Raw genomic sequence first — 15,056 nt, forward strand, 5'->3', positions numbered from 1 at the left:
CAAAGCTATATGGGTCGTTGCTAGGTTCATACTTGTCTAGTTGCTTTGCTACTATAGGGATCCTAGATTGCCCCTTGTGTGACCCCTAATCCCGAGAGTAATGCTGTGGCTAAGGCTGTTGCGCTCTGCTTAGCAAACATGTTGTCCATGAGCCGCCTAACTATAAGTTCACTTAATGATAAGTCAGTCTCCACTGCTCGCTCTCTCTCTGCATTTGGTCCTACTTTGGCTGCTCCAGCCAGGGCTAGCACACACGCTAGGCCTCGTACATGTCTACATCTTGTTGGAGTTTCCTAGCCTTTTGCTCGTGGTTATAGGTGATCTAGTGCCCTTATGATAGCCTTTCTTTCCTCTTCTAGGGTTGCTACCACTTCCTCTACTGGCCTACCTTGAACTACCATCCTAGTCAACAAGTTATCCTCATTGACTAACTCCTACACTATGACTGGGAATTCTCCCAAGTCCAGTTGGTCCTCTCCTTGTCCGCCTTGTGATCCTAACATTGCTCCCACTTCCATCTCCACAAGGTCGTCGATCAATTTGGGTAACTCCGGTAGCGTCCGATCCTCTATGTTGTCGCCTTCCGGATCTTCCTGTCCTCTTAGGGTCCTACTGATGGAGCTTTCTAGTAGCCATCTATGTTTTGGGATCTTCTCCTAGCAGTGGGTTCCTTGATGTTATTATGTTTCCTGATGAGCTCCTTGTTATTGGAAGCAGTCGTCAATCTTATCCACAACTTGTGCTTCGTGCTTTCTAGTGCTCAGTGCAAAAACAGGATTTTCCTTTCCTTGTAGTGCACCTTAGGTGATGAAATCAAAAAGTGAGGTGAGGATGCATGAAATGCTCAATCCATACTCCACTCTACCCCTTACATGCGTAGCCTAATGTGGCTCTAAGCGCAGGTTTTGGCTGATCTAAAGTTTTACTGAAAGACCCTGCTGCATTCTCTATTCTGCTTCAGGGTTGGTTAGTTGGTTAGCTAGTCACCGAACGTCACGTCCAATTCCAAATTTGGTCTGCCCAGTGTCTAGTTGTTTGAGGTGAATCTTCGGCTATCCTGTCTGGCCTCTAGCTTCTATGGTTAAACTGGGTTCCCTGGGGGATCATAGACGTGACCAAGGTGGCCAGGATTGTGGGACAAGTTTAAAAACCTTCTATTCAAGCTCTGGTGAACTGGTCCGATTCTCGGAATTGGACGAACAAATCCAATTCTGGGAATCGCACAGGTTGGTCCGATTATCCCGATCGAACAGGCTGGTCCGATCATCCCCACTTTTTACATGGCCAGCCATTAGCCTAGGCCCTCTTTTCCTATTTCCCACCATTCTAACTTATCCTGTTCCCACTAATGCATACAATTTGCATAGGAGTGATCCCGGCGCTCTTTTTACAAGGATTTGGGAGCGCCTTCATATTTAATGGCGTGCTTTTACTCTTTTCTTTTCTTGAGGTGACACCGTCATTCATATTTAATGGTGCGCTTTTACTCTTTTCTTTTCTCGAGGCGACACCGTCATTCAAATTTTCAGGGTCTGAACTCCATCCAGGATGTCTTTTCCTTCCTTTGTCCTGTGCCTTTTTGGTTATCTCCTTCTTCCATTTTTCCCGCACTTCTACTCCATTTTTCGTTCCTCTATGCTGCGGTAAACAACCTGTCAGCAAGATGCACTTGCACCTTATTGTATCTAGAGAACCCGTCTAGAAAGCTGTAGGCCTCTTTTCCCACCACTCTTTCGAGCATGTGTTTGGTGTACGGCAATGGCTAGTTGTCTCTCTTAGTGGCAGTATTCACCTTCTTATAGTTGATGCACACTAATCTTTCCATTTTTATTCATCACTATGACTATGGGGAACATCCAGTCTGTGTGCTCGATTTCGTAAATGAATCTTGCTCTCATCAGCTTGTCAATCTCCTCTCTGACTGCATGAGCGTGTTTTGGATTCATTGGATACGGTCATTGCTTGACTGGCATTGCATCTGGCGTCATGGGTATGTTATGAGTCACTACACTCAAATCTACCCACTTGACTTTTTCTAAGGGCCATGCGAACACATCCATATACTCTCGCAAGAGAGCAACAAGACTTGTCTCCTCTTCCTCAGTCAAGTCATCGGCAAATAAGACCCTCGAGGTGTCTCCCCCTCCTATGCTAGGTTCACCTCCTTGACCTTGGCTAGTCCCTTGATGGGTTCACTAATTTTCCCTTGGCATTTGGCACCCAATAGGATTACTACCATGTCACCCTTCTTGAATTTCATAAATCTCTTCGGGAGATCCTGCGGCTTTCTTTGCTCTTCTGTTTATGTAACCCTAGGCTATTTTTCCCTTTCTTCCTTCAACCTTTGCGCCTCAAGTGGACGGGTAGGTTCCCCTTGGTGCGTCTGGTCTTGGATGATCTAGGTATTTCTGGGTCACTATCTAAGCTCACTTCCAACTCAGAATCAAACTCACCGTTTTCACTAGAAGAGGTGGTTTCTCCTAGCAGTCGCAGCTCAGGGGGTGACTTTGTTCTAAGCACTGGTATCGTACATGGTTGGGTTAGGCGTGCTTGTTCGAAAACTATGGCTCCTATGTGTTTCAACCACGTGCGGTCACAATCCATGCGCATGACCCCTTGTTCTATCTTAACGACACCCTTTTTCTGTGGCTTGGAGTCTGTTCTATCTGTTCTATTTCACATCCCTCAGTGTCATATTCCACCGTGTCTATCTCACCCTTACTTTCGTCACTCACTGAAAGAATGAAAATCTTCGTACTCATCATTGGAGTCATCTTCATCCGACTACTCATCGTCTCCTAGGTTTTGGTATATCTCTTGTCTCTGATCAGAGACTAGGGCGCAATTGTACATGAGGTTTAAGTCATGCACCCTGGTCCATTGCCACCTTAGTTCGTCTAACAGATCTTGGAGTGGCTTGAAGTTTGCTGTTGGATTGCCAGCTAGCTTGCTAGTCAAATACTCCAGAATCTCTTGGAGTTTCTTCTTGTTATTTGGCACTTGAAATGTGATAGGTTTAGGTCGCCCACAAAGGGTTCCCACCATCATGCAGACTGGTATGGAAGGTGTGTCTTTTGACCTGCCAACTATCTTGATGGCTTGCTCGTATGCCTCATGATCTAAGAATGGCAAGTTGATCGTAGCAAGGCATACAGTCTCACTCATCCTCCGTGCAAGGGATATACTTGGTCAAGGGCCCATAGGACTTCTTGATGTGAGCGTTACCTTTAAGCATTGCGGAGATGGCATCCAAGTCGACTGGTGAGGTCTTCCACGTGTCCATCTCTACCCTCACAGCTTCCATTCTATTGACAAGGAAGATTAAGCCATTACCCCAATCTTCGATGACTCTAGCATTGCACACCTAGGGTCGACCTAATAGGATATCGTAGTCCACTCCCTTCATGACTATAAAGTCAATTGAGAATTGGACGCCTGTGATTTTCACCGGCTAGTTTAAGTACGTCAGCTGGTTTCACTCTCATACCATTTGCTAGCATGACATTGAACCTGGCGGTCTCGATAGGTGGGTTTTCCCATGTCTTAAGCACTACGTGGCTCAATACACTAACCCCCGCTCTTGTGTCTACAATCCCCTTTCTAGTTGTGTCACCTAAGGCTAAGACAGGTAAGACCGTATGCCTCTCGGTGCCTTCCTAGAAAGCATTAACGTGCAAGGAATTAGGCATAGGGTGCAGCGTCAGGCTCAGTATTAGTGTCTCTGTATTGTGGTCGTGCAGGTATGCGGCAGCTTGCTCTCGTGATCCTTCAACCCACTGCTTCAGGTCTTGCCATAGGGTGAAATGCTGTCTAAGTAGGTCCCCCAGGCTCAGTGTCACAGGGGTGGTCACTAGCATGGTAAGGAGGTCATTGGCTGCTTGTCCTTCTCTTGTTCCAGATTGTCCTGGCCAATGGTCATGACTGATTTGCTAGCCTGTAGCATCAAGGCTTTGCCTAAGCGGTACCACTTGCGGCGCAGCCACATCTCTCGCTTTTGGTCAAGGGGGTGAGACTAGCATACTTATGCTAGAGAGATCTTTGATCTCGTCCTCTAGGATGGGCTCAGCATCTTTTAGGTGCTCCTGGGTCTCTTTTACCCATTCCTTCACTTTCTTGATAGCCTCTAGTTGGCACTTCGTACGCAGGTACTCCCCTACCTTAGCACTTCCCTTTTCGGCCATCTTAGGAGCTGAAGTTTTTGCCTTCGCGTTAGTGACCTTCTTTCTAGTAGGCAGAGTAGTGGCACTCTCGATTTTTAGTGTGTTCTTAGCTTCAAGTTTCTTCTTTCTCTGTCTACAGCTCTTCTTCCCAATCGAGGCTACATCGAGGTTGCTAGGACCTGGCAACAATATGCTGGCCTGCTTTGTCTATGCTCGGATTATGACATGCAATGGGATAGGTGTGGCCTCCCCATCAAGGTTCTCGCTGAAAAACACCAATGGGACAGATGGCATGTCTGCTGAACTTGAGGATGGTTTTCACTTGGGACAAGATGGCATGTCAATGAAGAGATGAGTGATTCTGCACTCAAGGCACCTTAGGTCTGCCTTATCTCTATTTGGTTGCTCCCTTTCAGGACAATGTGATGAGACGTGCCCTGGATGACCGCAAGTCCAACATATGATTGGATCATGCATCTGCCCTTATAGGCCTCTATCTCGGCCTCTTCCTAACACCATCACCAGTATTGGTCGATAGTCCATAAGGACTGTGTTTCCCTCGTCGTCGTGTGAGACGTATGGGCATACGTAAGTCTCTTCCTCATGTGGCTCCTCCACATAGTGGACTGGAGTGTCACTCAGTGGATGTCACGTAGGGACCAGGCAGTCTAGGTATGCTTGTAGGGTTTATGTCCATTCTAGGAATAGTCAGTTTAACGTCGTTATGCATTAGAAGGGCCAATGGGGCCCCCCTTCCAAAGAGATGTTGGAGTCTACTCGCTAGATATGGCTGGCCATAGGATTGTGAGTACAGGAGTATTCTCGGTAATATGCAATGCGCAACATTGTAACTGAATCTACCGCAAGTAGTGCAAGGTCGTGACCTAGGGACTTGACACTTGGCCACCAACAACTGGTTTTTGCCACAGTACACGCATTAGATGTGTGGGCGCGTTGGTCGTCTCAACATATCCTACAGTTTGGCTATCTCCATTTTTACCTCAACCAAGTCTTGGTTTGTCTCAGTGGTTTTCCCTTTGTCCTAGGCTATTGATCATTCACTAGAGGTTAACGCTCTCTCTGAACTCCACGAGTTGGTCTCTTCTGAATTTAAGCTCCTGGAGCTCCGCTCTTTTAACTGTTGTCTACTCAAATGGCCTCTTCAAACACCCTAGCTCTTTCAATAGGTCATTCGCCCATGGGGATTCTGTTGAAGAGGCTCCTCACGTGGGTGACATAGTCGTGGATGTCCTCTTTCTCTTTCTGCTTAACATTCATCAGTCTTACTAGCAGATTGTCAGAGTATCCGAGCTCAGAGAATCTCTTGATGAAGAGGTTTTTGAGGCCGTTAAAGTCCGCTTGTTCTCTAGCATCTAAACTTGTGTACCAAGTCCCACCCTTGTCGTATAAGCAAAGCCCGAATGCTTGAGAGCATTGAGTCAAGTCGGTGAGGCCATTGGCCTCGTAGACTTGCTCGTGAATCGCTCTACAAAGCCGTATGGGTCGTCCTGGGGTTGGTACTTGTCGAGTTGCTTTCCAACAATTGGGATTTTAGACTAGCCCTTAGAGCCTTGTTTTGCTCCTAATCTTGCTAGTAATGATGTCGCTAGTGCTACGCCACTCTACTCCGCTACTGTGTTGTCGAGTAGTCGCTTCATGAGAAGCTCACTCAATGTCAAGTCTCCCAGGGCTCTCTCATGATTGGTCTAATTTCCAACTGTCAGGTTTAGTACCTGTTGTACCTCACGCAATTTTGTGTTCTGTCTTAAGCTCCTAGCATGCTGGTCTTGGTTGTATTTCACTATGCCTTGCAGCGCCTTGTGGGCTAGCTTCCGTTCCTCTTCCAAGTCTATTATGATGGCCTCTGCTGCTCTATCGTGGTATTCATACCTAGCGTGCACATCGTAGCTGCTCACCAGCTGCTGAATTGCCTCTGGAAAAAACTCGTAAGTTGAGTTCCTCGTTTGGTCTGCGGTCTAAGCTTTCCTCTGACATGATCGCGTTCTCGTCTCCACTAAACTGTCAATCAGGTTGAGCAAGTTGGTTAGATCCACTTCTCTAGTACCACTTACATGGCTCTACTCTGTGCCTTGGTTGTCCATCTATGTCTTGGGATCTTCTCCTATTGGTGGGTTCCTTGAGGTGTTTATCTGAGTGAGTTCCTTGACTTATTGCATCCAATCCTCAATTTATCTCTACTCAGTATGTGTGTGTTCTTTCTCGTGTACTTGTGCTCAATCAGGCTTTCAGTTGTCCTTAAGTGTACTTCAAGTGTGGAAATTCAGGGTGAGTGTAGAAAACAAGTATCTAAGTGGCTTACACACTCTCTCACTTTGTTTTAGGCCTAATAGACTTGTTGACCCAGGTCTGACCATCTTATCAGTTTTTAGGGTTTCTCACTGTGTTGTCTTGCCCATTTTAGGTTTCTTCAGGGTCTTAGGCTCAGCTGGATGTCGCTAGGACTCTAGGTCTAGCAATAGCCTACGTGAGCTGCTAAGTGACAGTGTCCTACAAATTTGCCTATTCCCTGCGCCAGAACTGAGTTCCACGCGTCAGGGAGGACTCACGAAGATTTACGCTGTCGAAGAATTCGGAAAAACCCTAACTCGGCCCAACTTGTCCAAATTGCAGGGGCCGAGTGTGTCACTTGGACGGGCTGAGGGCCCGAGCCAAGGGCCAAATGGAATTGTGGGCTAAGGAGACTCACTCGGACAGGCCGAGGGCCAAATAATAACTAGTCCGAGTGGGGTTGGGCCGAGTGGGCCAAGGACCGAATAGTAAACTAGTTCGAGTGGGCCGAGGGCCAAGTGTTCGAGTGGCCGAGGGCCGAATGGGCTGAGGGCCAAGTGGCCGAGTGGCCGAGAGTGAGTAGGCCAACTATCAAGTGGTCCGAGAGAGTCACTCGGACGACGAGCCAAGTGAAAGGCATCTGAGTGTAGTTGGGCCGAGTGGGCCGAATGGAATTGTGGGCTAAGGGCCGATTCTGGGACTCGGCCCAGAATTGCCGATACTCAGACGGACCGAGTCGTGCGCGACGACGGCCGCGTCGGGGATGATTTCGTTGAAAATAACGATTTGCACAACCACCAAGCACGCTGCCTTCCAAATCACAACAAATACATAGCAGGGAGGTCCTGATGTACCTGAATCGCGCGAAGAACTCCCCAATGGCAAGGTCGAATCGAATCGATGCTAGAAACACACTCTCACTCTCTCTCACTCTCTCTCAATGTCCGGGTCTGAAATGAGCTCTTCCTTGACCTCTTGGCTCTTAAATCCCTTCACGGGTAAGCTTTTGATGTCCCCAATCACTCATTCACCGACATTAAACATCCCAAGCATTCTTTTTCCCATTTTTGCATGACTTGTGCCCTGTTTTGCGCTGTTTTACAACAACAAACCCTATGCTTTTCCTATCAAGTTTCCTAATCCTAACCTACTCTAAATGCAACAAAGGTCGAAGGCAAAAAACTGAAATTATTTCTCCATCTTTTCCAATCATCAAACTAACAAAATAACCCAAAATACTTACTTGTTTCGAAGATCAAAAAACCCAAACTTCCTACCTACCTCAAGCTCCGATTTCGAGATGAATCCCTTACTTCGATGCTTGATATGAGGCTTGCGAGTGCTCAAGCTTGAATTCGTTGGTCCCGACAACGAAACCAAAATGTGGGAGCTCTCGCTCAACCGCCAAGACCCACGGACTGCTTAATGCTTCAAGCGTTCCAAGCAAGCTCTCACGGCTATCTCTCACCTAGCTGACGCGCCGTTGATCCTCTCAGGTTGTAGTGAGCTTACCTCAATGCCGAAATGAGTTGCCTCCTCCTTCACACAAGCCGGTAGCTCCACGATCCTAGATGCTAGCTCAAGCATCCTCAAACCTCCTCCATCTCCAAGCTCCATCCACCATAGCCGCGTGCGAGACAAGAGAAGAGAAGAGAAGAGAGAAGAGGAGAGAAGAGGAGATGGTGAAGAGCTTTACCCTCTTGATCCCTCACTTCCACACACTCACTCACTCCCTCACACTCTCACACTCCCTCCCTCAAGAGCACACACAAGCAAGATGAAGAGAAGAAGAGAAGAACAGAGGAATCTTGTTAGCCACACACCAAAGAATGAGCTTCCATTCACTTTTTGAACTTTATATATACAAACCCTAAAACCCCATGGGCACCCATCCCTTTTCACATGACCGGCCATTGTGGCAAGGTCCCTTTTTCTAATTCCCTCTTCTTACTTCATGCCCTAAGCCTATACCCGTCTATTCTTTTACAAGTGGCACAGGAGGGAGCCTGGCGCTCTTTTACAAGAGTTTTTAGAGTTTTTGAGGCACCTTTCCTTTAAAATTGCTCTTTTTGCCTCAATTTAGCTTTAGAGGCCACCTCTACATCTTTGCTCTTTTTCCATTCTTTTTTTAGTTTTTCCTTCATTTTTTTGCCACCTCAATTTGAGGTTAACAATGACCCCCCTCGCATTGTTCGATACCCCCTCCTATCATGTTGTGTAATTCCCTTCTTGAGGGATTAACTTGCACAATGCAAGAGGAAAGGGATCCAAAATGTCAATGATCCCCCTTTGCATTGTTTAGGTCTTGAGGGGCAGGGAGTGGAGGGGACTTATGTTGCACAACACAAGGAGAGGGGGGTCAAAAATTTGGATGAATCCCCCTCCCCCCTCAAGTTGTTTAGGTCGCACAAAGAGTGGGGAGAGGGGGTGTGGGGGAAGAGGGGGGAGGAGGGAGGTGCTACACAATGTGATGGGAGGGGGTCCAAAATCTCAAGGAACCCCCCCACCCCTCCTCCTCATGTTGTCTAAATCCCAGGATCATCCTCAAGAAATTGAAGAGGATCATGGACCAACATGAGTACGCCATCTCCAAGATCCCTTTGATGAGGATTGTTAAATATATATCCAAGAGAAGCTTGGACTATTGTTGGTATAAGTCAGCACTGGATTTCCTGCATGAAGCTACAGAAGACTTTATGATCGAGTTTTACTAAGATGCATACATTCTTACAACTCATGCACACAAAGTTATGGTCATATTAAGCGACTTCACATCCCTTATGCCTTTGAGATTCATATATGAGAAAATTTTGAGCTTAGATGGCATTTTGAATAGAAAAATGAAGGGAATTTTCAAAGTTTCTCCCCTCAAAAGGACCAGAAAGGTGAAGATGAGTGATATCACAAGAGAACCCTCACATTCCCACCAAACAAGGCTAAATGGTCAAAGGGTAACAATCTAACAAAAAAGGGAGTCACAAGAGACAGAAACCGAGGAGCCTCATGATGTTAATGAGATCAATGAGATTCATGAGGCACATTACTATGCATAAGTACTACCATCAAGCACTAGATATGCTTGATCTTTCCTTTGATGTTGTAATGCCTTTATGAATGTCATACCAATAGTAGGATTTAAGGGCCATTTAGTTTAATAAGGAGGACATTCTAATACTTGTAGACCTCTAGAAGGAGGTCAACGATCTCCATCTTAACATATATTTGTTAAGTCATAATACTTTGAAATTTTTGCATGCTTTTCTTGGTATCACATGGCTTGTTAAACTTATTTCTTATTTAATTTTTCATCTTAATTCTTGTAAATCTTCCATTTGATCAACAAAACAAGGTTTTTTATCATAGACTCCTTGCTCACCATGGTCTTGAGCTAGTAAAGAAAGTCCCTTGTGGATGCGTGCCCATGGTATAGAGATTGCAATTTAGATCCCGTATGCTACCTTGTGATGGCATACCATGAAATGTAATGAACTATTTGGTGTGTGTTTTTTTTAATATCTAAAATCTATGTTTTGTAATTTTCTTGTATTCCTTCCCTTATAGATCTCATTAGAGCCAAACAGTGTTTAATATTGCCACAAAGAGATGCTTTTCTGGCCAATTCAACATATGGGTACCATGATAATGTAAAGAAGTAAGTTCCTTAAGTCACGAGTGGAAGAGAGAGAGAGAGAAAGAGATGTACTAACATTGTTTTCCTTTATCAAAACAAATCCATTGAAAAACTTATCAAAGTATTTAAAGTTGTCACCCAAGGCAATGAAATGCTAAAGAATATACACATTGTCAGTTGTTGCAGAGTACCAAAGCAAGGTGATGACCATAGTTTATGGATGGAGGGTTTACTACAATGCCAAAGTACTCCTAAAGCATCTACTTGGAATCCAAACCAACAATGTAAATTTAATTTATCCCCTAATAATGCTTTATGCGTGTGGAAGTGGAGGGTTAGAAGGGCATAGTTGACAATGTCGTCGTTCCACCTCAATCAACGTTGTGGAGAGTCTTATGCAACAAGCTTTCCTTGAAGCGTAGAATAGCCAACCAAGTGCAAGCATATCAGCCCACATTGTCTTTGTGGAAGGAGGGAAGTGGACACATTCCATCTCTTTTGGGTCTATGGACATGTCAATCAAATATATCGCAAGTTAAAGAAATTTGTGTTTAATTTGGAGTTTTATAACTTCATTAGCTTCAAGCAAGCCATTTTCAAGGACAAGGGTTCCATGGTGGATGAAACATGGATTCTTTGGGGAGTAGTTTGTAATTCTACAACACACAACCTAACACCTTACTTATGGCACTTCGCTTAGCTCAACCAATGAAATTTCAAGAAATAGCAACATCACAAGAAACACTTGCATCCTTGGAGCACTAACTTGGAGAGCTATTATATAACCTTGCACCTGAACACATTACCTAAAATTATATCTTGTACTAGAGAAGATATACATTTCAAATTAGAAATGGAGCCACTTCCACCCATTATCAAATTGATTCAAATCTTTTCATGGGAGGTCTTTCAGGTTTATCACCTTGTTGGACTGTCTATTTATCTTAAGAAGAGATAATCTGAATTGCAATTAAATATGTTTATGGTACAAACTGGCAACTCTGTTTCTTTCCCTGGCAAACTTGGCAATACCATTTTGAGTTTTTCCACCCAAAGATCCTTTCCCAAATTCCAATGCGCACACAGACAGTTGACGGGTCGTCTGGGTGTTGGCAGGCACGATATAGACAATAATTGATAGCTTTTTATTCTTGGGAAAAGCAAAAATGACTAGAGGATTGAGAAATCCTGTGTGTGTGTTTTGTTTTCTGGACTGACAGCTCTCTCTCTCTCTCTCTCTGCAGGTCTCGGGAAAAGAATTATGCTTGCCGGTTGCAAAGGTCGATCAATAAAAATATGATTGTAATGTGGGTGCACAGGCTCTCTTGTAGACAGAGCCTTGCAGTACTGGCATTTCGCCAAAGGGATGATATATTGGATGAAAAATGGGTCTTGGTCTTATGGGAGTCCTTCAAGGTCTCTCTCCACATGGTTGCTGTAAATCAGGCAGATTTTCTTTTCTTTGCATGCAAAACATGTGAGTGATCAGAGGAGAGAGAAGAGGCAGACACAGATGGACTATCAGAAATCTTCTACTGTGTCTTCGGCTTCATCCAATTCCCCTCTGAGTCCTATGATCATATTGTTGCCACCATTGCCATTTCTATTGGCATTGTTGTTGTCATCGTCATTTTCGTTACCGTTGTTGTCTTGCCTATTCTGCCAATTCACAGCAGGCACACACACTAACTTATGTCTCAGCTTCCAATCCAACGCCTGGCATGCCCTCGAGCAGTAGTTCACACTCCCGCAGGCCGAACAGCGCCTGAACTCGTGTCGCCTCGTTTCAGGCCGGCCGCAGTTCTCATGCGAACACAGCCTCAATCCACCCTCAGGAGGCTGCTCGTTGTACCAATCCACCATGAATTGGTGTGAGATGTGCAGCTTGGGAGGGGGCACATTGCACCCAAAGTCACTCAGCAAAGAGCACCCCCCACTCTGCAGAAATCTGTAGATGGGATGCCTGTGTATGAAGTCTACATGTTGTTGTAGGGCTGCCTTCTGTGCATCGTTCAGCTTACTGAAAGATGGCTGATATAGGAAACGATGATGGAAGCATCCTATAGCAATCTTGGTTGCAGTTACTTGCAGTGTCTGGCTTGATATTTTGAGATTAGATGTTATCGCCGCAGCTGCCTCCCTTGCATTTGCTTCTAACAGGAGCCGGCGTCCCTCAAGGATGTTCCTCTGGATGCCATAGCCATCCTGCAGACAATGCCCAAGCTCCCTCATCGCATCGATGTGACCGAGGGCAGCCGCCTTCATGCAGAAGGACACCCCGGCCTTGAGATTCTTGTGCTTTCTGGTGCCCCCACTCCCATTGAACTGGATCACGGCTAGAGAATGCAGTGCACAAGCATGGGAGGCCTTGGCTGCCCTTGACAGGTGAAGGATGCCTTGTTCTCGCTCTTGGAGGCAGTAGAATTGGATCTGCGAGTAAGAAGGAAGATTTAAAATTGAATCCAATATCATCAACAAGGCGAACATGTGTATAAGTGACAATGAGACTGAGAAGCAAGCCTACGCCATTGACAAAAGACGAGAGACACGAGCACTGAGGCCATCTATTCGTGTCCATTACCAAGGGAATGAAAGACACGTGCAAAAGAGCTCATTGAAGGAGAAAGCTAGGGAAAAAGATAAGAAAGGCTCGATATAAAAGACATGATAATGGTGCTGATCGTGTAAAGAAGGGCGCCATCACATGTAAGATCGCATGGAATACCCTAAAATGGTGTGTACGTTGAATCTATTCTCAGGCAGAGGCGATCCACGACCATCTCAAAACGACTTAACAGAGGGCAACTGTATGCATCAATAACAGTTGAGTGAAAAGCCAGGCAAAACTCCATGTGCTAGGTGTAAATACCAACAGCATTAACGCAGTCAAGGATGGCTAATAGCAACTACTGAACAAAGGCTGAAAATCAAGAGCATGAAAGAAGCCAGCCTTGGATGTCTAAAAGTAGGAGTTAAACACAAAACATATGCTAGCAAGCTCATTTGAAGAGAAGACTAAGGGATTTCTTCAAGAGAGAGATACCCAAGCTTGACAAAAGGCACAAATTAGATGGTAATCATGTAAAGAAGGATGCCATGATCAAGTGTGTAAATACCCCAAAATGCCCTAAAAGTGGAGAGACAAACACTCACACCCACACATATACACAGTCAACACTAACCATTCCAAGAGTGTAGCATGCTTCAATGTTGCCAGCTTCCGCGCAATGCGAAAGGAAGCGGAACGCGCCATCAGACCAGTGAGAGGCCTTTATTGTCAATGCCTTCAGGCTGACATTAGCCAGAACAATGGGATGAGTAACTATGGAGTTGAATTTCCTGCACCTGAAAGATATTGAAATTACAGCTGTTAGACATTGAACAGCCTACATCAATTGCAAACATTGACAGAGAGATGAACATCAAGCTACCTTCGAAAGGAATCACACAGAGATTAGAGAGACAGAAGCATACGTTAGCCTTGGGCTTATGAGATCGGACGGAGAGGAGGCTGTGGAGCTAATCGAGGTGAAGATGGAGAGGAGCAGGTCGTCAGGAAGAGACTCGAAGGGGTTGCGACGATATTGAATATGAACACACGCTGCAATCTTCGACGACGGCGATAACAATGGTGACGATAGTGATGATGATTGCGATGATAGCGATGACGATGATAACGGAGGATGCTGCTCAAGATTAACGCGAGCACGCTTTGCTGCTCTTTCGGGTCTCCGGCACAGATTAGCTGCAGGAGCTGCAGCCGAAGAAGGAGAAGGAGATGGAGATGAAAAAGAATTGGAGGATAAAGGTATGGCCGATGATGAATTATTAGATGGAGAAGAGAAACAGTAGCAGCAGCCTCTGCGGGTGCGCATGGCTGTCTACGAGGGGAGGCTGCAGGGCAGGCAAGGGGGAGGGGGGGGGAGGCAAGCAAGAGAAGATGATATGAGAGAGAGAAAGAGAGAGAGAGAGAGAGGGTGTGGGGAGGCTGATGAATGAATGTATTGAGAGAGGGGTAAGGTGACGATAGGTGTGAGCTCTCTACTTTGTTCCTTCCCCTTCCTTCTGGTCTGTCTGCGTGTGTGTGTGTTGTATTATGTGTAGGTGGTGAGTAGTGATGAGAGACAAATCGAGAGAGGGGGGGCCTGTGTGTGTGTGTGTGTGTGTGTGTGTGTGTAGGGGGGGGGGTGTGCAGGTGGTCTAGTACATTTGGCGGTTTGCTATATGGGAGACGAGCCGCGCCTCCTGCCAAAACACGAGATTGATTTCTCCTCCCTCTCTCTCTCTCTCTAGACTCTCCCCCTCTCCCCTCTCTCTCTCTTCATCATCATGTCCAACCAACATGCATCCAATTTTGCTTTTAAGAAACACTCCCCCTCTCTCCCTTCCCTCCCTTGCTTTGTGTGTGTGGAGATGGGGATGGTGTGATGAGGTAGGAATGCCTAGTGGACACGCTATCATTGAGGGTGCCACCAATGACCACCCCCCCCTTGCTACTTTTTGTGCCCCATGGGAATGACAATCAGAAAACTCAATTTTAACCACTTATATACTCTCTCTCTCTCTCACTCACTCTCTCTCTCTCTCTCTCTCTCTCCGATAAGGCACAACCAATGTCCTCCTATTTCCTACGGTCTAACACATATAATAGGTTCAAGCAATGTCCAATTTATTGCACAACTTTAGCCGATGTACACTTCAATCCTCCTTTCAACAAACATGACATACTTCAACCAGTGCAATGTACAAGCCTAGTTATCCCACCCAACATGCTCAAAGGAGCGTCCCAGAACATGCCTAGTAAGTTGTTGCTTGTTATGTATCATCTACAAAAATTGCTTCAATTAATAGGTTGGTACAAGCATTGCCGACTTATTTTCACAACCAATGTGAAGTCATAATCCTCCTTTCAACAAACATGACATCATTGAACCATTGCAATGTATATCCAATCTGACATACTTAAAAGAGTGCCC

The 15,056-nt window shown here is 45.7% G+C and overlaps 1 protein-coding gene across 1 annotated transcript; it reads right to left on the minus strand.

Annotated features, from left to right (window-relative positions):
- Positions 1–10,882: 10,882 nt before the first annotated feature.
- LOC148036336 (F-box protein At1g67340-like) lies at positions 10,883–14,346 on the minus strand. Its single transcript, XM_087678334.1, has 3 exons — positions 13,555–14,346; positions 13,263–13,425; positions 10,883–12,510 (listed from the first exon to the last, which is right to left on the minus strand). The coding sequence occupies exons 1-3, from the start codon at positions 13,953–13,955 to the stop codon at positions 11,602–11,604; spliced, it is 1,473 nt and encodes a 490-aa protein (XP_087534460.1). The 5' UTR covers positions 13,956–14,346; the 3' UTR covers positions 10,883–11,601.
- Positions 14,347–15,056: the final 710 nt, after the last annotated feature.

Source organism: Lygodium microphyllum, chromosome 5, assembly GCF_053477565.2.
Source record: "Lygodium microphyllum isolate KBCC chromosome 5, Lygodium_microphyllum_v1.1.10, whole genome shotgun sequence".
NCBI classification, from domain to species: domain Eukaryota; kingdom Viridiplantae; phylum Streptophyta; class Polypodiopsida; order Schizaeales; family Lygodiaceae; genus Lygodium; species Lygodium microphyllum.

Excerpts from the sequence above, each read along its gene's own strand:
- LOC148036336 (XM_087678334.1), bottom strand. The coding sequence starts at position 13,955 with ATGCGCACCCGCAGAGGCTGCTGCTACTGTTTCTCTTCTCCATCTAAT. Across the intron at positions 13,426-13,554 it reads CTCATAAGCCCAAGGCTAAC|GTGCAGGAAATTCAACTCCA; the intron begins GTATGCTTCTGT and ends AATATCTTTCAG. Across the intron at positions 12,511-13,262 it reads CATGCTACACTCTTGGAATG|ATCCAATTCTACTGCCTCCA; the intron begins GTTAGTGTTGAC and ends TCTTACTCGCAG.